Here is a 24,408-nt window from a genome sequence, read left to right as displayed (position 1 = left end):
GACCCCCCACACAATTTTTTGATGCCACTGGTCTAAGACAATTTTGACAGCATACAGGCAAGTTGTCCCCTGGGCCTATGACATTCTGAACAGGCACATCAGGAAGGCCTTAACAGCATGTGTTGTGTTAGCCTTTAGAAGACCATTTCCAGAGGGAGGACTTTATAAAGGATTTCAATGGCCCCCTTTTGGTGATCATCAATAAAAAATAATCACAAACTTGTTTATGAAGTTTACATCAGATATATATCAAGCAGATCTGCATTTATAGTTAATTCAATTCAGTTTTATTCATACAGCACTGAACCAACAAATATTATTTCCTAGCACCGTTAATACCAACTTCAAAACACAACATCGCAACTGTTAATATATATATTAAAGGATTATCTTGGCAAAGAATAAGTGCTCACTAACACAGATTTAGACAGAGTTGTGAACAATATTTGAGAGAAATGGGCCTTTTGTGTTCATAGAAAAAGTCTTGAAAAATAGGGGCAAAAACAAAAGTGTTGTGTTTATAATTTTGTTCAGAAAACCAGCGGCTGTCGTTAGAATGACGCCAGTGAACCATGGACGGGGTGCGCTGGTCTTATGTTAGCTTGGATACTGTACAGTAGCATCTCGAATAGGCCTACTGTCTGTATGAACAATAATATTCAAACGCTTATATGAATTGGAGTAATGCACAGAACACAAAACTGACTTAAACAGCTTCAGTTGAGAACTGAATTGAGACAATTGAGAATTGAGACGAACAATTGAGAACAGTGACGGTTCTAAAACCTTCATATGATGCACAGCTCATTTCTCCGTCGCTGTAACTTACCCAGAGTGAAACCACACGAGAAACTCTTCCCGCACTAGTTGTCCAGTTCATATAGCGTGTTTTCTGAGAAACCTGTTGTGAGTCTTGAAAACAGACTGGTTTGAGTTAGGTTATAGGATAATCACACAAACAATTACAGAACTTTCAGAACCTTATTGTGTTACTATCACTTATTGTGTTACTAAAAGTTGCGCTCAGTTTGGTGCTGAATTGCTCTTAAACTCAGACGCCAACAAAGAAATGTTTAAGCTAAATTAGGAGCTCTCTGATAGGATTCTTAAAATCTTGAAGGGCCTTAATGTCATAAAAAGCGCAACAGCAGCCACGCCCACCAGAGCAGAGACGGCCAATCGGATAACGGGTACAGTTTTTTTGCTACTATTATGAATAAATATATGGGAAATTTCCAATATTAAACAAATAACCAAATTTACATGCATAGGAAATCTGCGTTCTAAGAATGTCCAAGAATACGTCAGATGTAAAAACGCTGACCCATTATGTGATGTTTTCTCATTAAAATGGTACAATTTACTCTTAATGCAATAGAACATGGGAGCACTAGGAAACAGGAATATGGTGGTGCAGTGGTTTCACTTCTACAACATCATGAGTAATCCAGTTCTGTATTATAGATTAGTGGTGTAAACTAATAATAATGGATTATGGTCACATGGATTTAATGGACACACACACACACGAGGCAACCTTAAATTCCTCAAGAAACATTAGATTTTATTTAAAATATCACTTTACCTCAAACATCTAATTTTTATAATTCTTGGAAGTCAAACTCAATCGAAAATAATATTAGATTAAGCAGACCTACAGTACAAAAGAGATTTCACTTCTGAATTGCAAAATAACAAACACATCAGTGACGAATGTCGCTGGACTTGCTTAATACGAAAGGTTTAGGTTTCCATTCCTACTTACAAGAGAAGCAAAGAAGGAGCAATCACAAGGCTACATGACCGTTTTTCTTGCATCTGCATTTCCAAAATACATTTGAAGCAGAATTCAGTCATTTTAAAAACAACAGAGAACAATTTTTTAAATAAATCTCAGTCTCTCTTAAAGTATTACAGTCTCTTCTTCAGCTTCCCGAACAAGAACAATTTGTAAAAAGCTTCTACTTCACGAAAGAGTAAGCAAACTACAAGTGACACATGCATTATAAGATAATTGAAAATAACATGAAACTCATAAAAAAACACAGTGATATCATTAATATCATGCAGCAATATGATATAATAAAACATTTTGACATTGTTCTTTGGGAAGGATCTCCATCTTTGAGTTGAACTGAATCTCAGAGTTCATCTGCTGGTTTTGATTAACTTTATTCACTGTGAAAACTTTAGATGTTTCTTTCTCATAAAACAGATTAATCCAGATGATACTGCTTAATGCATTACTGTTTCAAGTTTGATGAAAAGGCAGCATCAGATCTGAAAGTGCTGGATCTGAAGATGATCTACTTACTGTGTGAATGTTTTTTGTATGACTGTGTAGAGAAGATGACTGACTGAAACACTTCCCACATTCAGTGCAGTGATACGGTTTCTCTCCAGTGTGGATCCTCTCATGTCTTTTCAGGTCTCCTGACCGACTGAATCTCTTGTCACATTGTGAACACTTATAAGGTTTTTCTCCAGTGTGGATGCTCATGTGTTCTTTAAAATGTACTGATTGTGAGAAACTCTTCCCGCACTGATCACAAGTATATGGTTTCTCTCCAGTATGAACTCTCATGTGACCATCAAGGCTAGATTTGCATTTCAAACTCTTTCCACAAATATCACATGTGTACAGTTTCTCTCCTGTATGAACTCTCATATGTGCCATAAGACTTCCTTTTCCTGCAAAACTCTTCCCGCACTGACCACATGTGTACGGTTTCTCTCCAGTGTGGATCCTCTCGTGTATTTTCAGGTGTCCTGACCGATTGAATCTCTTGTCACAGTGTGAACACTTAAAAGGTTTCTCTCCAGTGTGGATCTTCATGTGTACATTAAGGTTTGCTAAGAGTGAAAAACTCTTTTCACATTGATTACAGAAGAAACGTTTCCCTCCTGTATGAACTCTCATATGTGCTGTAAGGATTCCTTTTAGTCTGAAACTCTTCCCACACTGATCACATGTGTGTGGTTTTTCTCCGGTGTGGATTAACATGTGTTTCTTCAGGTTTCCTGACCGACTTAATCTCTTGTCACAGTGTGAACACTTGAAAGGTTTCTCTCCAGTGTGAATGTTCATGTGTACCTTAAGATGTGTTGAGTGTGAAAAACCCTTTCCACATTGAATACAGAAGAAACGTTTCTCTCCTGTATGAACTCTGATATGTGCCTTAAGGCTTCCATTTTGTGTAAAACTCTTCCCACACTGATCACATGTGTGTGGTTTTTCTCCAGTGTGTATTAACTTGTGTTTCTTCAGGTCTCCTGACCGACTGAATCTCTTGTTGCACTGATCACAAGTGAATGGTTTCTCTCCAGTATGAACTCTCAAGTGAACATCAAGATTATATTTGCATGTCAAACTCTTTCCACACTGAGTGCAGGTGAAAGATGTTTTGGCTCCTCTTTTCTTTAAATCTTTCTGTTTGGTTTGAGAGCAACTCAAATGTTTTGCTCCAGTTTTGACATGATTTTCCTCTTGAACTTCATTTAATTCTTCATTCTCCTCACTTTTTTTAATAAACTCTAAAATAAAAGCAAAAACAGTTCATTTGTCAGTAACTTGGGAGAAAAAGAGATACGTGAAAGTAGATAAAAGTGAACCCAGTTGTAAGAGAGTAAAGACGATTTCTATATAAAATTTGGTTCCTTTTGATGCAATTTTACCAATCATACTTCAAGTGTGATGAGTTACACTGATATTCAAAATAGTAAAACATTATAGACACAAATATATATATATATATATATATATACTAGGGCTGGGCGATATGGAGCAAAAATATATCTCGATATATTTTGCTATATCTCGATATACGATATATATCTCGATATCTTTACAGGAAAAATAACCCCCAAAAAACTACTGCAAAAACAAATATGGCAAATATTACATGTTAAGGGGCCTATGAAACATTTTATTTTTTCTTCACCATATGTTTTATTGTTACCTAATTCTGTGTTTTAGCATGTGCAATTATTTAAATGCATAAAAACAACTTAATTAGTTAAAAACAATTCTTAAAATAGCCTTATGTGAAATGCTTTTTTCCCTTCAGAAATTCTGTGTATTTACATTTTTCTGATTATCAAATGAAGGCATAAAACATTCATTTAATTTATCTTTTAATTATTTAAAATTAAGCAAACTTTATTTTTTGGTAAACAAAGGGGATTTACTATTAAAAATAAAACGTGGGAGAAATGTTGTGTGATTATTCCTTATAAAATTATGTTAGTTTTCATTTTAATAGTAGTAGTAGTGGGCTATCTACATTCTGCTGTACAATAGTAATAGATTTCTGTCAAATACTTTTATTTTGACGGGTTTTAACTTTACAGTTCTGTGTATGTGATACCACAGTCTGTGATCATGTGATATGAGCTAGTCTTACTCAAATCAAACGGTCAGATGCTCATGAAGTGACTCTCAGTGCAGTTCTGGAGATGTTCCTCATGTGTTCACGTCTTTATTTAGAGAGAGGAAAGACAATGAAATCAGCGCGAGCGTTATGCGAGCTTCCGTGTTTAATGAATGAAGACGCGCTTCTGCTCCATTCGTTGACACAGACACGCAAAACATGCAGGATTCATATTTAAATAGACTTTTCCGGGTTAATATTTGCAGATATTAGTCCATTTCGCGATTTGATGTAAGTGCATGACCGACTTTTGATTAATTCATTTAAAATTTGACCAATTCCGTGACATTCCGCGTTAAACTGTAAATTCCAGTTTTATGACTGGATTGCGCGATTCCCTCCGCGTTTCATTGGGCCCTACAGTAGACATCTGCCTGCCGTTCGCCCTACGCATTAAAACTGAAGTATCTCCATATAATGGAGCCAGTTGTCTTTTTTTTTTTACTAGTTCTCTACACGCGAGGTGAGAGGGGACAAAAGCAAGGAGGCGGGGGGGCGAGCGAGCGGGGGCGAGCACAGCACAGGGAAGGCAAACAAACAAAGTGGCGGAATCAGAATATAAACAATATATCGATATATACGATATGTCAAAATCCATATCGTGTAGGGATGTCAACGATTAATCGATGATCGATTAATTGTCGATAAGAGATGCAATCGATTAAGGCTATCGATGGTCGGTTAACCGATTCAATGTTGGGCTGCGTGCGGCTCATGCGCACTCAACACGTGTGAGCGGCTGTGAGTGACGGTGACGATATATAAAAGCATCATCATTCATTCACAATGTACAAATTAAGCTTTTAATGTGATTTAAACTTTAAAGTACATTAAAATAGAAACAACATAAAAGTTCTTCAACATTAAATGCAATAGAAATGTAGTTACTAATCATTTCATCAGATAACTGTTTTATATCTTGCGCTTTGCAGGGCTGCGGGACACAGTGACAGGACAGGTAGTCTATTCATTCCTACAACTTGTTAATTCATTCCTACGAATTATTAATGTGGCAATTATCCATGTTTCATTAATTGTGTTCCCTAAATACCCATGATTTAAGTGAAATAAGGGAACAAATTAATAAATCGAACGAATTCTTAATTCATGAAATCTTTAATTTCCCTTCCCATGTTTACCACAGTAAGAGATGCGAAAACAGTTATTAAAAGCGAAAGATAATAAAATAAACCTGGGAAATTAGAGGGTTAGACTATGAAGATTTAGGAAAAGAAACGATGCCTAAATATAGCTACTGAATTTGTGGAAATTCGTGACCAACCGGCAAACCAGAAGAAAGCCGTGTAAATGAAGACTATGGGGTCCAAAAGCATGGTCGCGATCTAGCATTTTCCAGTTACTATTATTCCTCTAATAAACAAAGCTTTTATACCACACTTGTCATAATCAGATCTTATCATTTCTAAATAAATAATTGCTGGATTCAAAACAGCGATTAATAGGCGCTGTGACCGACACATTCCTGGAGCATTCACTGCTGTCACTAAACGGTGACGCCGAGCATCGTTCACAAGTTTCTGCATGGACCTGACTAGGGCACAGGTTCTAAGCCCTGGGACAAAATGGGATGCTTTAAGGAAAATTTATAGCCTACTAAGTAATAGGCCCAACATAAAAATAACAATTTGTTTTCATGTTTTTTTTTTTTTTTTTTTTTAAATAGGCTATGCGAAATATATCCGACTTAAATAGGCTAATTAAGATTAACGGATTTAAAACAGAAGTGTGGGCGCTCCATAAGTTCACAAAAAAAAAAAAAAAAAAAGGATGACAACGCATTCTGTTTGTTTGCTTTATTTTACAAGAGCACAAATCTTCTGTTTTTATTGTGAGAGTGCACAAATGAAAGTAAACACTTTTGCGGAAAATATATATTTTTTTTTAATGTCTCAGCTGTTTCGATCGCCCCGGAGCCTGCTGCACACGTATATTCTAGCGATTCAAACTTACATCGCAGTCTGTTCATTATCAAAATAAAATGTCAACTAAACATTAAAAGGTTACACTGGTCAGTTTAAATAGACCGTAGTATACCGGTCCACTCTGCTGTTATGCCAAGGACGTTTTTGCTCATATGAAGAGGATCATCTTTTCCGTCTATATGCGAATGCGTGTTAAGTACAAGCCTCCCAGCCGGCACATGACCGACCTTCAACGTTGAAATATGGTTGAAATAAGGTCAGTTGTGGTTTCAACGTTGAAACAACGTTGATTCAACGTTTAAAGCTGAATGGTTGAAAAACATCCAGCACATGACCAACTTTCAAAGTTGAAATATGGTTGAAATAAGGTCAGTTGTGGTTTCAACGTTGAAACAACGTTGATTCAACGTTTAAAGATGAACTGTTGAAAAACTTCCAGCACATGACCAACTTTCAACATTGAAATATGGTTGAAATAAGGTCAGTTGTTTTAATGAAACAACGTTAAAAATGTTTAATGCTAAATGGTAGAAAAAGGTTAACAAGCTTTTAAATTATTTATATTAAATTATTTAAATTAATTATTATTTTAATAGCATTTAAAAATATTTTAGTCATGATACCTATTCTAAAATCTAAAGGTATATGTTAAATATTATCATCATTAACAACAATAAAACTATACATTTCGCTGCTTTATCACACTGAAACAACTCCCATTGGTAGTTTTATTTTATTACTTCTATCATGATTGGTTAATCTGGCTGTCATTCAGGAAACTGGACAATGAATCGGTTCGCGCTTTTCTACATTTAAAAATATGACCGTTATTGTCGTCTTTCTGTGAGTGAGGCGGCTAACTGTGAGCTGCTGCTCGTTATAATTTACTGCTCGGTCGGTCCCGAATTATTTCATATTTGCCTGTACATTTTTTATTTATTTTGAGCGAATTTGAGTCGTGACATGTCAATGGAGAACAAAAACTGTGAACACAAGAAGGGTCAGGTGTTCTGCGAGGTCCTGAAAACATCCTGGCAAAATGAGGTAAGAAAATCGCTAACGTTATCTTTATTATCTTTTGAAAATAGTAAAGTATTACCAGAGTTTACAAATGGGTAGTTTAAAGGACATGTAACCTGCAGATAAATAAATACCCGTGTGTCTATTTTTACATTGCTTTATCACAGATGATCAAGTTAGATGCTCACCTAATGTGTTGCTGGTGAGTTATGTGTTAATGTCTGTCTTTTAGAGATTTTCCCATATTTTCCTGATATGAATCCCATGCATTAGGTGTGTTATATATGTTTGTATTCTTATAATAGTTTCAAAGTGTTTTCTGCAACATATAAGTGCAAATGTCGGTATTTAAGTAATATAATTTTAATGAATTAATGAAAATGAAAAAAAAAGAAAGGATTGTTTAAAGCCATGGTTCTCAAAGTGTCAGGCCCCCTCTAGTTGTTATGCAGGTGAATCACTAAATTAAACTAATTAATGTTAATATATTTTAACTTAATCTTTGAGTAAGTTTTTTTTTTGCACATTTAAGTATGTTACAGTTAAAGTACAGTACAGTTTTGTAACTTTTGTTACATAATTACATTTAAAATTACATTTTAATTTAAACTTTTTTTTTTCATTTACCTGTGTATGTAAGCACAGTTGTAGTGTTAATGTTCAAACATGGTAAAGTGTCTGACAACAATTAATATTCTTATTAGAATAAAACTGCCTCATTTTTTAACTGTAGACCTGTAGCTGAATAGTTTGGCCTACTACGCTGCTGAAATGTAATGTTGGTCATTATGGTGCAACTTAATATTTAATAACAAATATTTTCTGAAGTGGTACTTGGTATAAAAGTTTGAGAACCAGTGGTTTAAAGAAATGGTATAATATGAAATCCTGCTTTTTAAGAACTTTTCAGTAAACCATTTCTTCTTTCCCCTTGTAGAGTCATCAAGGATCCAGCTTGTTCTTGAAACATTGGTAAGAAATTGTTCATCTGCTACATTGCACTGTCACTTCTGCTAGAGATGCTTTGACCTTTTGTGATAGGTTTTGATTGTGCTTAGTTTAATAAAAATTTACTGAATTAGATTTGACTTGTTTTTCTACACTGTAATGTTAGTGTTCTGATTAAAACAGTGTAACTGGGGGCTCTGAAAACACTGCTTGTGAATAATTTGTTAATATTGTACATTTTCATCTGAATACATTAAATAAGTGTTTAATGAATAGTGTTGTCCACTTTATTTCCAACATCACTGTTACTGAACTGTAAAGTGAAAATATTGTGTGATTTATTTTGCATTCAGTTTTCAGTTAAATATATTTCACAATATCAAAGTTATTGTGAAACATTGTGAACATGCCTAAACTCACTGGTTAAATCTTATGTGCCCTCCAGAAGTTTGCCCTCTGCAAGTGAACGACGCCTTGTGGTGCCATCCCAAAGAGGTTCATAATCACTCTCAAGGACCTTTTCCTGGACTGTACCCAGCTGGTGGAATCACCTCCCAATCTCTTTACTCATCTTCAAGAAACATCTTAAGACTCATCTTTTTCACCAGAACTTAACCAACTAATGCTAGCACTTTTCCTTCTTTTCTTGTCTTTCATATATATATATAAAAAAAAAAAACCTGGCTATGCGTTCTGTACTAGCCTAACTGAGACTTGTCATAGCACTTGTATCCTGTTGTTGTTCGCTTGTACACCTGACTGCTTCTGTTCTTCTCATTCGTAAGTCGCTTTGGATAAATTCATCTGTTAAATGATTAAATGTAAATGTTTATACAGGACGGTACAGAAAGTGCACAAGTGGGAGAGAGTGGAGGGGACGGCGTCAGAAAGGACCTAGCGCTGGGACACTTTCAAGGATCACCCGAAGCACAACCACACTGTATACACTAAGGCTGCTGGTTCTAACATTTTAGAGTGCCCTGCGGTAGAAATCTCATTCTGCATTCCCCACGGTAAAGAAGACACAGTCCGGGGGGGTTCCCATTAGAAATCAACTGGTTGAAGGTTCCCTGCTCGTACTGTGCAACACATTTTCACTGCACAAATGTGCACAACTTGAAATGAGACACATTACTAAAACATGTTTTTGACAGAAACTGTAGTTTTCCACCAAAATAAAAGATCCACTGGTTTCAGTCATAAAGGTACAAGGGTTTGTCTTGTAAGTGCTGCAAAAAATATGCATTTATGTGCCAAATTATTTTACAAAAACCTTTAAATATTATTGTATTTGGATTGTTCTACTACATGTTTTTAGCATTACCTCCATGCATACTCTGCATAATAAAGTGTGGGATTATTTTCATCTGTTTTATACAGTATGTTTCCAAAATTAAACTGCTGTTTGACAATTTTGAGCATGTGGTAGTTTATTGAAGTTGTTTGTAAAGCCATTGCTGCCAGTCATTAGATTTTTAGCCTTGCATGTACATTGTTGATCTAAATGCCAACTAGGATCTAGGTGTATTTACCCACGGTGCAAGGTACGACGGGGAAACAACGTCGTGTTATCAACGCTGATTAACTTTTCAAAATCAACACCTCGTTCAGCTTTCCTCCCAGGTCTGCAGCACGACCCTAATTCACCCATAATGCAGGTAAGACGGTGAAACAGCGTCGCGATTTCAACGGTGAATCCACGTCGTGATTTCAACGTTGATCCAATTTGCAAAATCGAAAGGTTATTCAACGTTGATTCAACGTCGGGATTTCAACGGTGAATCAGCGTCGTGATTTCAACCGTACATCAACGTCACGATTTCAACGGTGAATCAACGTCGTGATTTCAACGTTGATCCAATTTGCAAAATCGAAAGGTTTTTCAACGTTGATTCAACCATGGTACCTGACGTTGTTTCAACGTTGAATCAACGTTGAAATGCCGGCTGGGCTAGTTTACATTATAAATAATAGTTTAACATTCAAATACATTGCGAATATGGAAACATTTCGATTTGTGCCGAATGAGACATGAGCAATAACCTCCAAATAAATCTAGCCAAAGCCGCGCTCGCTCATCCTCGTGTGCACGCATGCACTGTCACGATCTAATGCGCTGTATGCCGGATTTTAAAAAATCTGACATTTTCTAGGACAGAATCCAGCAGGATCAAATTAATGTGAGCAACTGTGTTTTGGTGCAGCAGCGCCGATGTAGTTCACTTAATGTGCAGCGCAGTCACACGCGCTCCACATTTCGGATAATTTTGTACAATAATGTCAGTTGAAAACATTGCAATTGTGCTTTAAAATACAACAACGAGCACCACAAAACCATTTAAAGAGGCGCGTTCAGCGTTCTCCGTGCGGGATTGGAAACTGTCAACAAAGTAAAATGACCTCAAAAGTATGGCGCGCTCTCTTCATTTTATCAAATGATCATAATCGCATCTATTCATTTTATAATCCTGCTACTAGCATATTATTCAGACTAAAACCTCTTTAATTCAAGTGAGAAAGCGTTTTGTGTGTGTGTGTGTGGCTTTTGCACATCCTGTCATACCGCTGACTGCTTGCCTGCAATAGACGCATTTTGCAGTATTATGGTTAACGATTAATCGATTAATTGATCGTTAATTTAAACGACGATCGATCATGGAAATAATCGAAATTTGACATCCCTAATATCGTGTTTAAAAAATATCTCGATATATTTTAAATATCGAGATATCGCCCACCCCTAATATACACACACACACACACACACACACACACACACACACAAATAAGCCACTCATCAATCACATGGCAGCAACTGAATGCATATAGCAATCTAGATGTGGTGATGAAGATTTTCTGAAGTTCAAACTGAGCATCAGAATGGGGAAGAAAATGGAGACTTTGAACATGGAATGGATGTTGGTGAAATACTGGTCTGATTATTCAAAAACTGCTGATCTACTGGGATTTTCACATACAACCATCTCTAGGGTTTACAGAGAATGGCTTGAAAAAACAAAATATCCAGTGAAATGAATGGCAGTTCGGTTTACAAAAATGCTTTATGTCAGAGGTTTGAGGAGAATGGGCAGACTGGTTAGAGATGACAGAAAGGCAACAGTAACTGAAATAACCACTCATTACCACCAAGGTATGCAGAATACCATCTCTGAATGCACAACACATCGAACCCTGAAGCAGATAGGCTACTGCAGCAGAAGACTACTGCATGGATTAACATTTCTGCATTTGACATTGAGAGCAAAGGCCGTAATTTAGATATATTTTTGAGATCGAAAAATGCAGTTTTACAAATGCTAGAAACGTGGCTTTCTAAGGAAAGATTGCGATCAAATAGCAGACCTAGGTTCCTAACGGATGACGAAGAATTGACAGAGCAACCATCAAGTCTTAGACAGTGTTCTAGGTTATTACAAGCTGAGTTTTTAGGTCCTATAATTAACACCTCGGTTTTTTTCAGAATTTAGCAGTAAGAAATTATCATCCAGTTTTTTATATCGACTATGCATTCCATTAGTTTTTCAAATTTGTGTGTTTCACCGGGCTGCGAGGAAATATAGAGCTGAGTATCATCAGCATAACAGTGAAAGCTAACACCATGTTTCCTGATGAGACCTCCCAAGGGTAACATATAAAGCGTGAAGAGTAGCGGCCCTAGTTTTGAGCCTTGAGGTACTCCATACTGCACTTGTGATCGATATGATACATCTTCATTCACTGCTACGAACTGATGGCGGTCATATAAGTATGATTTAAACCATGCTAATGCACTTCCACTGATTCCACTGAAGTGTTCAAGTCTATGCAAAAGAATGTTGTGGTCAATTGTGTCAAACGCAGCACTAAGATCCAATAAAACTAATAGAGAGATACGCCCACGATCAGATGATAAGAGCAGATCATTTGTAACTCTAAGGAGAGCAGTCTCAGTACTATGATACGGTCTAAATCCTGACTGGAAATCCTCACATATACCATTTTTGTCTGAGAAGGAATATAATTTTGAGGATACCACCTTTTATAGTATCTTGGACAGAAAAGGGAGATTCGAGATTGGTCTATAATTAACTAGTTCTTTGGGGTCAAGTTGGGTTTTTTTGATGAGAGGCTTAAAGGGGGGGTGAAATGCTATTTCATTCATACTGAGTTTTTTACACTGTTAAAGAGTTGGATTCCCATGCTAAACATGGACAAAGTTTCAAAAATTAAGTTGTACGCTTGAAGGAGTATTTCTGTTCCAAAAATACTCCTTCCTGTTTGTCACAAGTTTCGGAAAGTTTTTTTCGAGTATGGCTGGAGTGGAATTTCCTTATATGGGTCCTAAGGGCATGTCTGCCGGAAGAGCGCGCGCTCCCGTATAGCAGAGCACTGAGAGCACAACAGACGTTCACTGATCAGAGCGAGAGCGTCGGGAAATGTCACAAAAGGAGTGTGTTTTTGGTTGCCAGGGCAAGACAACCCTGCACAGATTACCAAAAGAGAAACAGCATTAAGGGACCAGTGGATGGAGTTTATTTTTACAGAGCATCAACGGAGTTGTGCAAGTGTTTGTGTTCGTTCCCTGCATTTCGAAGATGCTTGTTTTACAAACAAGGCCCAGTTTGACGACGGATTTGCGTATCGTTTATTTCTTAAGGATGATGCAATCCCAACGAAAAAGGGTCACGATCGTGTGTTGGAACCGCAGGCGGTTAGTAAAACTGCTTCAAATATCTCTGCCTCCTTGTTAGTGCGTCCGCCTCCCATGCCTGAGACCCGGGTTCGAGCCCCGCTCGGAGCGAGTAGTTGCTCTCATTCAGTTTCAGCCTCGGGATCTGATTCTGGATCATAAATAAACGGCTGAATCTGACTGTTAGCCATGGTTTGTTTTGGATATTTTTTTTCCTCACGGTAATGTCACAGCTTCCAAACGCTCTAAACGCAAAAGCCTACTGGCGCTCGTGATTCTTTAGCTCCGCCCACACGTCACACCTCCAGCCGGTCGTGTTTTTCCGGGAAAAATCGGTACAGACTATCTTTCTCTTATGAATATAATAAAACTAAAGACTTTTTGGAGTTATGAAGGATGCAGTACTACTCTATAGGTACTCAAGATTAACAGGATATTGAGTGAAAACGAGCATTTCATCCCCCCTTTAATAACAGCCAGTTCACAGAGACTCACCAAAATTGGACAATAGAAGATTGGAAAAAACGTTGCCTGGTCTTATGATTTCTGCTGTGACATTCAGGTGGTAGGATCAGAATTTGGCATAAAGAACATGAAAGCATGGATCCATCCTGCCTTGTCTCAACGGTTCAGGCTGGTGGTGGTGGGTGTAATGGTGTGGGCGATATTTTCTTGGCACACTTTGGGCCCCTTAGTACCAACTGAGCATCATTTAAATTCCATATCCTACCTCAATGTTGCAGACCCTGTCCATCCCTTTATGACTACAGTGTACCCATCTTCTGATGGCTACTTCCAGCAGGATAATGCACCATGTCACAAAGCTCAAATCACCTCAGAATGGTTTCTTGTACATGACAATAAGTTCAACTTTTCTCAAATCGCCTCCACAGTCACCAGATCTCAAGCCAATAGAGCACCTTGGTTTGGGATGTGATGGAACAGGAGATTCCCATCATGGATAGATGCAAATAAATGATGAAAAAACACTACCGCAAGCCACTGACAACTAGGGGTGGCGCGGTTCAGTTTGGTTTCAGGTTTCAGTACAGTTCGGTATGTGCTATTTTTATGGACAAATTAATCTTTCTGATAAAAATAAAATAAAAATAGAATATCCTATCCAACTTCAAGCAACAACACAAATAAATACAATAGAGAAAAGATACAAAAATTAAACCGTGATTTTCAGTTTTTTGTTTAGGGAGGTCTAGCATTAGTTTTTAGGTACAGAAATTGAATAAAGTAATCAAATGTAAAACAGCATTGCATATTGGACTGTATAAATTAAAGATTATTCTTAAAGTTACAAAAGCTTTTTAATCAAAAGCAGTGAGTGATTTCTTTGTTGTTGCTGTTCGAATAAGACTCTAAGAGAATACACTGATCAAGTAGGCCTACGTTCAGCCGGCTATGTCAGCTGTAGGATACTTACCAAGACGGGCATTTTGACATAATTTTTGTCTAACTTTTTGTCCATTTAAACACAATACTTCAGACAGATCTTATATTTGGGCGCCTTCTGAGGCGCGGGTTTATGCGATTCGGATGAGTGCACGCAGAAATCTACTCACTGCGCGCACGAGCTTGTGTCCCCTGGTTAATAAATGTTTAACCTGACAAAGCTTAAACGAGTTAAGTTTAAACACAGATATCAACGTGTGCTGTTCAGGTCTCACCTGTGTGCACGCGCTATCAGCACCCAGGTGATGATGGAATAAATGACTGCTCATATTCCAGCATACGACATTCACATTTGAACAAGAGTGCATGATTTGTCCAAGGTTTTTTTTTCCCTCTCATCGCTGTTGTTGTAATGTCTGGGAAGCCAGAATGTGTGATTTATAGCAAACCATATTACAGGTGGTTTGTCAGATTTAAGTGGTGAACCAAACGGTTCGTGTTTTTTTTTTTTCAGCGATCAGCAAACCGTGCCATCCCTACTGAGAAGAGTGTAGTTTTTTAACTGACAAAACCTCAGAAATGGCGAGAAAGACTGCTGCATGTGGTATGAACTCTGGCAGCTGCCAGAAATAACCAGTCATGTGACAGCTGCCACAAACTAGGCCCAAACTAGCCCCAGCTAGGGCTGGGCAAAAAAATTGATTTTTCGATTAATCGTTTTTTTTTTAAATGTGGTCGATTCAAAATCGATTCTCAAAGGCCATGAATCGATTTTTTTCCATATTTATTTCTAAAGACATTGAACCCAAGATTAGCGGTAATCTAATTACAAATCTTCTCCACTAGATGTCACCCTCTTATGTGCCTTGTGCGATGTTACCAACGAACCTGTCATTCATTCATTCAGTGCTTAAAGCAGTGGTTCCCAACCCGCGTCCCATCACGAATTCAAATGCGGGCCACCATATGCTGAACACACAGACACACACACACAAAACTTATGCAACTCACTTAAAGAAGTTCAAGCAAATGGAATCACCATATACTACGCAGCAATCATGCTTAATTGAAGAAATGTGGCAAAACTTCTCATATTATTAAATTCGAAAGTGCTTTCCATTTTTGGATCAACATTTGTGAACGCACATTTTCTGCAATGTGGCGCTTCAAGTCATGCTCCCGTGCCCGTCTTACAGACTGCATCTTAAAGCCTCTTATACTTTCTGCGTCCGCGAGTCCACTATGGACTGCTAGGTAGGCATGACGTAAAAATCGTTATCGGAGTGTGTGTGCCGAGGCTCTGAGCAGACGACAGCGTGGACAGTAGGCTTCAAAAGCACAATTGCACATGTGCGGGCAGTGTGAAGAAGCTCTTTGCTACGCGAACCTGTGCAATCCGTCAATAAATGAATATAAAGACAGCGATGTGCAATGACAGAATCAGGTGTAGTAAAATTATTTATTTCAATGAATCTAATCGATTAGATATCATAATATCTAGACTATAATATTATAAATCAGGTTGGTTTGTTTTGGTGACATAATATGTGTGTGGCCCACGAGACTTGTACTTGTACTTCAATCATTTTCCTCCACAAAACACGTAGGCCTTACCTAATCTTGGTGAGTTAATGTTTTTCAAATAATAACTAAATATTAATTTAGTCTTAAATGCATAATGTAGACAGAGTAGGCTATATAAGCTAATTTTGGCATTATTCTTTTATTATGTCAGCTGCTATGGCAAAGCAAATCCGGCAGAGCCTTTATCTTAATTAATTTCGTTATTGCCAAATACCTATCTTAATTTAGTCTTTATTAAAAAAAAATTAAGAAAGACTGGTTTTTATTGGTGCGTTGGCCTATTTATATGCTAAATGAGCCTATACCTAGGGCTATTTATAGAGTGCTGAGATATTACAATGTTACAGAGGACTTATTTTATTTCTTTGTTCAAACTTCCAAGTGGCCTATTATGTTAGTCATGTATAAATGACTCATTCCTGGCAAAAGAGCTGGGTGCGTGCGTACATTTGAATAATGTCAGGTTGTAAATGGGTTTGGGCTTTTAAATAGCTGTCAATCAAAATGTACTTGCCAGGCTCGGGTCCTGTTGGGCTTAACTTTTAAGGCCCGATTACAGCTCTAATAGAAAATCGAATCGAGAATCGAAATTGAATCGAGAATCGAAATCGAATCGATTTGAGAGCTTGTGAATCGAAATCGAATCGATCTGAAACATGTGAATCGATACCCAGCCCTAGAAACTGCAATATTTTTTCAGGATTCTATGATGAATAAAGTTTAAAAGATCGGCATTTATTAAAAATCTAAATCTTTCTAAAAATATATAAGGATGCACAATAACCTATAATTCCTTAAATATGAAAGCCAATAACCGATATGTTGGCAGATAAATCTAAATCCACATTTTTAAATAATTTTTGAGAGCCTGATAACCAAAACGTCTCCCCACTAAAAGGTTTAATCACTTCAACATAAATCAAACATAAAGCAACCTTACAAATAAATGAAATAATGCTTAAATAAAAGTTACTGGACAACATTACTTACATATAAAAAAAATTTACAAGGATAGTGGCGTAGCAGATTGGGGGGCCCGGGGCGTGTTGCGGCGTAAACATGGCACATAAACCCAAACAATTCACAACATTTTTTATGCTAATATTCGGTATATTGGCTCTTCCCCCCAATACATTATTAATTATTTAAGAATATATTAAACTGAAAACATTTACATGTGTGGAGATATAATTTTACATAAAGTTTGAGTAGACAGGAATATTTTCTGTAAAACATGTTAAAGTTTACTTAATAAAATATTGACAAATATTTCTAATTAATATATAGACATATTGCAAATAATAGATTTAAAGATCTGATATCTAGATGTATTTACATTTAAAGGAAATAAATATTTAAATATTTCCAATATATATTTTCATATATTTATTATGTTTAAAATATTAAAAAGTGTCTAAAATCTATTTCAAAATATATTTTATTCCATTTTAATTTAAGATATTTAAATATACATAAATCTACTTATTATTAATATATTTCAATCTATGTGACTTCTTTATGGGTTATATGCTGGATTTATCATTTTCAATAAAAATGGTCTAAAGGCTGAAATGCTGTAGAATAAGTTTTTTTTTTTCCTATATCTGAACTGTAAGTCATGTCATTTTATGGTTCAATGCTGTATGTTAACATAAACATTGTCCAACACTACTTCTAATTAATTCTGCAGTTAGCGTAAATAGTGAAATAAACTTAATTGTTAATCATGATATATGTTAAAAATATTTTTGATTGACATTTAAACTCCTATCTTATTATCTTTATATAATTGTATTTTTAATTTTTTATCACTATCTTTAAATAAATTACTAATAAAAAAAGTCTGGGGTATGTTAAAATATGCAAGATTACAAAATTAACCAACATAATCGCGATTATGATTTTTGCCATAATCAAACAGCCCTAGGAAAAACTCTAGTACAGATTAAGTAAACACCAACCTCCTTGTTCCTCGTGTTTTATTCCCCAGGTTTCTGGTTCCTCCTGTTTAATTATCCAGGTTTCTGGTTCCTCTTGTTTTATTCTCCAGGTTTCTGGTTCCTCCTGTTTTATTATCCAGGTTTCTGGTTCCTCTTGTTTTATTCTCCAGGTTTCTGGTTCCTCCTGTTTAATTATCCAGGTTTCTGGTTCCTCTTGTTTTATTCTCCAGGTTTCTGGTTCCTCTTGTTTTATTCTCCAGGTTTCTGGTTCCTCTTGTTTTATTCTCCAGGTTTCTGGTTCCTCTTGTTTTATTCTCCAGGTTTCTGGTTCACTCGTCTTCTCCTCTTTAACGCACACCATCTTCACAGCAGCAGATCGCAGTTCAGTTATTCACGTTACTCCTCCAGATATTCCTGCTTGCTTCAAAACGTAAAGACTATGTGGATAAAATTATAGGTATTCGTTTACCTGTTTCAAAAGCGGTATTTTTGTACTTGGTATTTTTGTACTAAAGAAACAATTCTAACCAATTAACATCCCTAGAAAACAACAGAGAGCGCGGTGAAACTTATCTTCTTCTTCTGTGGTTTAAAGGTGTTTGGCAAACAGAGTCTGTGTTTAGCGCCAAACGCTGGACTGGAGAGAGAATCGACGAAAGGAGGAAATGTATTACTCGGTGCGTGTGTTTATAAAGCCGATCTGCACAAATAAATAAATCTTCCTGAGTGAAAATTAGAGGAGAAAAACGAGCGAATTATAAGTGAAATTCACACAATGTTGCAGCATGTAAATATGTAAATAAAGAGCAATGAAAAAACGCGGCAATGCTAAAATGCCTAATAATTAAAAATTAAAACACTCATAATTTAAACAGGTTTAGCATGAAAAACAACATCCTTCGATTATGTGTCCATCTGGGACTTAACACATAACCGAATGTGTTTACAAGGATACCCTGATATAGTTTTGAATTCAAGAAGAATTCCAATCACCACAAAACTTCTGGTCCACAGCCAGGTAGGGAAAGTGCTTTATTTGGATATTTTATGAGGTATTCATAACTATCAAATATATGATGTAAATGACATAAAAAGCCAAATAAATATTATAAAGTACACATAATGAAAATAGTGGTCCCTTGGAGTTGTATCACTGGTTTAACAGTAAGTGGTTTATAAAGAACCTGAAGAATAAGTTTTAATTAAGAAATATAGTGGAGTAAAATTAAAAGTAGGTTGAAACACAAAAATTAAAGTAAAGTACAGATACACCCAAACGTGAAGTGACATACAGCCAAGTATTGTGACCCACACTCAGAATTTGTGCTCTGCATTTAATCCTTCCAAAGTGCACACACACAGCAGTGAACACACACAAACCGTGAACACACACCCAGAGCAGTGGGCAGCCATTTATGCTAAAGGGCAAAGTCGTGGTCCTGCCGGCCCGAGACTCAAACCCACAACCCTAGGGTTAGGATCCAAATTCTCTAACCACTAGGCAATAAGTCATGGATTTGCTCAGGGAGTAGCAAGCAGGGAGCAATGAACATGGTGCAGGGATCATTTCAATCAGAACACAGTTCATTCTCTTAGACATGATGGAAAAAATGGATGCTGAAATATGCTAAATATTGTAATTTTCCACGCTCAGCCTAGTGGGTGTTCTTTTTTTTTTTTTTTACCTCCAAGATCGAGTTCTGTGACTTGGGAGCTTAAGGGGTTATTGGACAGTATCTTATATATAAGTTATTTGCTTTATACACTTAATACTATTTATTCTATTAGAATTTCCTGTAAAAAGTTTTTCATTTTTTTGATAGGACAAACATTCTCCATAATATAGCCTAACAGAGTGGAACTTTAAGGATGGGGCAAGCAGGATAACATAAAAAAAAAAAAAGTTAGGCATGAAAGTTAAAGCTTACCTCAGTTTCCAGTGGGAAAAATAAATGGTCACTTCTATAAAATTGTCTCAATGAAAATGCAGTTGGTTTTGGAAGGTGAGAAAGTATGTACTAACAGGGTGGAAATGACTTCAGGGACACAGTAATTGAAGAAAATTGTAAAAAAAAAAAAAAACACACATTTTTAGTTTTTTTTCCCTAATCATTTCTTGTGGAAGTTGATTACTTTGCACTGAGGACATAATAAAATTGAATGCATACATCAATGAAAAAGGTGTAAATAGTAATTTCTATTATCCCTGTTTAAGTGATAAAGAAGACCTAAATATACAATTTAAGCCATATCTTATTAATATATGTGACTCATTTTAGAGAACACATGATTAAAATACATCATTGGAACATAAAAGTCACTGTATAACAGGAACAGAGCGCTGAAAATTGTTTAATGCAGCATTTCTTAAAATACAGAAAATAGATCAATCAAAACACGATTTAAATTATAATATGAACCCAGGGTTAAGTGTAGAGTGATAACAGAAATCATAAATTAGTGGGTTTGTTTGCACGCTTTTCTCCAGCACGCTTTCACTTGTCTACCACAGAGAGTTACACGCTCACAGAATCAGTTTTCATGTGACTCGCTCGTTTATGGATCTGTTTACTGAATGATTACTTAAAATTAATATATTTACAGCAGGGGTTCAGATAAAAAATCGGCAGCTGGCAGCAGGAAGTGGCTGCCATTGACAGCCAGAAGGTAAGCGGGACCTGCCAATCGGTGGCAGCCAATCAGTATCGACCAACGTGGGCGCAACCAATCAGATATAACTGCACCCAAATGCTTCAGTAATGGTTGCGACTGATCAAACGGTAAGTTCGGAAATAGGGCTTGGGCGCCGCGTTGCATTCTGGGACGTGGCGGTCCTGCTGGTAGCTTCGCGAATGTAAACATTCAGCAAGTCGAACGAGAAGATGCAGAGTTGGGAGAAAGAGAAAGGATGGTAAAATTGCGAAAAGGTTGTGGGATTTAAAGGGATACACAAAATAGGGATGTCAGGGACTGGTATGTGCACAAAATCGGCACTATTAACGGTTTGGATCCATATGAAATTCCCAACAAAGAGTGGAGCACCGACGATTACTTGCTGCCACCCTTTTGCATTACAGATATCCTCGGCTACATTGTTTGTTTTGTGAGCGCCTACACTTCAGAACAGTTCCGAAGCTTCAAGTCATTGGAGTCTCATGTGCAGTTTACAAATGGATATATATGTTCAGGAGTTGCAGATCATAAAACCGGCAAACAGTATACGTTACAGTAATCTGGACAAAGGTAAGCTGCGCTACACCTTGCTTTTTGGTAAACGTTAGTGCTAACAACCATTCACACACGTAATTACTTTTAACAAAAGTGTAGTTAGAAGCTGTCCACCCTCCCATTTTTATCCGGGGTTCTCACGTATTTGAGCTCTTTTCCCACTGTCTTCCCGTTTTACTATTTTCCTATAAAATATCCCGCTAGCCCTTCGATCGGACCTGTCAGTCTCTGTACTGTTGTGCTGTTGCTACCCCTTGCCCTTCCAGCGAAACATATGTTTTCAAAGCATCGTTTTGCTCACTTGAAAGCAACCTTTAGCGTGATGTTGGGCTTTTTAAGATAGCGTGGTTGTTGTGAGAGCACAATTTCAAGCAAATCTGCAACTAAAGTCACGTTAGACCTAGCTTCACAAATCGCTTAACATTAGTTAATGCAGCAGTTTTGTTTTTGCTGTCAGCAGAGGGATAGCAACAAAAAGATGAATGTTGAAATTTCTCGTATTTTGGATAAGTAACCCGAGAAATTTCCCTTATTTTCAATGTTGACTTAAGCTATATAAATTAGTATTCAGATGTTATGGTCTCCGTGATCGCGTCTCCAAGCAGGAAAGCAGTGTTAAGTTAATCCATTCTCATTTTATTTTCCCCATGGCGATTATGTGTTGCGCTATTACACCCCACAATACAGCAACGGTTTACCATGGTTGAAATAGATTTTTAATTAATCAAATTAAGACACACGAATGAGAAGGGAGTATGTCTAAACACTGCGCAGTAGTCCGGTGAGGTAAAATACACATTTTTGATGAGGGTTTTTAAGAGCATTTTAGAGTTAAGTATCACGTTATTGGTGTCGCTTAAACCCGCTGACATGAAAAACAACCCGCGGAGCAGTGTTAAAGTAGCCCAATTCTTGGCAACACTGGTTTGTTCGCGAGATCGATTCTCTTGCGGTACTTTAGATGCAGTTGCCTAATTGTTACTGGTTAGGTAGCCGACCGGTGTTCCAATCCTGACTCTATGCTGCTCCTGTTCCACTCTCTCCACCCAACACTTTTCTGTCCTGTCCACTTCAGCGCAAAAAATAAAATAAAATAAAATAAAGCCTGTGTTGTACAAAACCTGAAGATCCATTCACAATGTAGACCTTGTTCAGGAAAAGTTTGTAATAAAATATGTGAAAAATGCAGTGGTAAATGACATAACCTTTGCAGTATAGCCTATGCCTATTTAATTTAAAATAAGATATTCTGTTCTAAAAAAATACATTTTGTTCATCAAAGACATGATGATTTATTGCAAAGGTATATTATAATATAAACCAATTGTAACCACATTTGTCATTAGGACAATATAGGGAACAAATAAGAAAAATAGAAACAAAGATCAGAAATGTGGTATATATCCTAGTCTACTATACTTGTCACACTTGTTATTTCTGTTGCCATCACTTCGAAAATGAAGCCATTCCAATAATGGTGTTTTAAGAATGTGTTTGTTTAACATTATGAAATAACACCATAAACACGTTACAAGAACGTTGTTATGAGAACATCAGTCAAGTACAAAAAAACACCATAAAGACGTAACAAGAACGTTGTTATGGGAACGTTTTCCCTCAAAATTATGAGAACATCAGTCAAGTAAAAATAACATCATAAAGACGTTACAAGAAAGTTGTTATGGGAACGTTTTCCCCCAACATTATGAGAACATCAGTCAAGTAAAAATAACATCATAAAGACATTACAAGAACGTTGTTATGACAACTTTTTCCCTCAACATTATGAGAACATCAGTCATGTAAAAATTACACCATAAAGATGTTACAAGAACGTTGTTATGAGAACGTTTTCCCTCAACATTCTGAGAACATCAGTCAATTAAAAATAACATCATAAAGACGTTACAAGAACGTTGTTATGAAAACGTTTTCCCTCAACGTTACGACAATGTATTTTAACTATGAAAACATTATAAGACTGTTCCAGAAACATTATGTCAGGAACGTTTTTTTCTAACATTTACATAACTTTTATATAATGTTAGTGAAAGTTATGGGAATGTTCCCTGTTAGCTGGGTTGTTAGGAGGCCATGATGGTCAGAGGCCAATGGGCGAATTGAGCCAGGATGCCGAGGTCACACCTCTACTCTTTTCGAAAGAGTAGAGAGTCAAGACCTCGGTTTAACGTCTCATCCGAAGGACGGTGCTTGTTGACAGTATAGTGTCCCCATCACTGCACTGGGGCGCTAGGACCCACACAGACCACAGGGTGAGCACCCCCTGCTGGCCTCACTAGCACCTCTTCCAGCAGCAACCTAGTTTTCTCAGGAGGTCTCCCATCCAGGTACTGACCAGGCTCAGCCCTGCTTAGCTTCAGTGGGCAACCGGTCTTGGGCTCCAGGGTGATATGGCTGCCAACATCTATGAACTTCCGTTGTTTACATTAAGAGCACACTGGCGGGTTTATGGTTGTTGAATAAACTCAAGTGTATGCAACTATATTGGCGTTAACCGTCCATTCTATTTATAGATAAAGAATAGAATGAAACATGGTGGCAGCAGTGCTTTGTAAAGATTAAAAGCACGGAGATTTAGAATAACGAGAGATGCCGGTTTAAAAAAAAAAAAAATTACGGTCGAGAGAGCAGAAAGCTGAGACCACCACCACCACTGTGCCTGGACTCAGCTAATCTAGCGAAATCATGGAAAATGTGGAAAGAAGAGTTATCACGCTGTATATGGATCTCACATTGGCGGACGCCGGAGAAGCAGTGATAAAAGTGTTCAGCTATCTCATTGGGGAGACGGGAAGAGAACTATGCGAGACCCTGGTTCCCGCATCGTCTCCGGATCGGACAGTAAGCAGCTTAATACGTGCCTTGGATGATCATTGCAATCCAAAAGTGTACGAGACAGTTGAAAGGTACTGTTTTTTTGTCAGGAATCAGACCTCTGATGAGAACCTTGACAGATATGTAACGGATTTAAGAATAATTGCTAGTACGTGTAATTTCGGCCAGATCAAAGACTCTCTAATCCACAATAGAATTGTTTGCGGCATATACAGTTCAGTTTTGAGAGAGAGGCTTCTGCGGGAACAAGATTTGACTTTGGAAACATTGGACATTTACTTACCGCTGACGGGCTCAGAGTCGACCCTGAAAAGGTTCCTGGGCATGGTAAACTATCTCTCGAAATTCTGTGATCACCTGTCAGA

At 37.1% G+C, this 24,408-nt stretch overlaps 1 protein-coding gene across 1 annotated transcript; it reads right to left on the bottom strand.

The window, feature by feature from the left end:
* Positions 1–1,551: 1,551 nt before the first annotated feature.
* LOC113078287 (gastrula zinc finger protein XlCGF57.1-like) lies at positions 1,552–24,369 on the bottom strand. Its single transcript, XM_026250612.1, has 3 exons — positions 24,327–24,369; positions 17,981–18,028; positions 1,552–3,534 (listed from the first exon to the last, which is right to left on the bottom strand). Exons 1-3 carry the CDS (start codon positions 24,367–24,369, stop codon positions 2,252–2,254), a joined length of 1,374 nt encoding a protein of 457 aa, XP_026106397.1. The 3' UTR covers positions 1,552–2,251.
* Between the last annotated feature and the right edge of the window lie 39 nt (positions 24,370–24,408).

The sequence above is a fragment of the Carassius auratus genome, unplaced genomic scaffold (genome assembly GCF_003368295.1).
Source record: "Carassius auratus strain Wakin unplaced genomic scaffold, ASM336829v1 scaf_tig00025154, whole genome shotgun sequence".
NCBI lineage: Eukaryota > Metazoa > Chordata > Actinopteri > Cypriniformes > Cyprinidae > Carassius > Carassius auratus.
The sequence above is the reverse complement of the archived record's forward strand: the minus strand, read 5'-3'. Positions and strand labels throughout refer to the sequence as shown.

Bases quoted from the DNA above. Each gene is read 5' to 3' on its own strand.
- LOC113078287 (XM_026250612.1), bottom strand. From the start codon at position 24,369: ATGCCCAGGAACCTTTTCAGGGTCGACTCTGAGCCCGTCAGCG. The intron at 18,029-24,326 runs GTAAGTAAATGT...CCTGGATAATTA, and splicing joins CGACTCTGAGCCCGTCAGCG to AACAGGAGGAACCAGAAACC. The intron at 3,535-17,980 runs GTTGGTGTTTAC...CTTTTATTTTAG, and splicing joins AAAACACGAGGAACAAGGAG to AGTTTATTAAAAAAAGTGAG.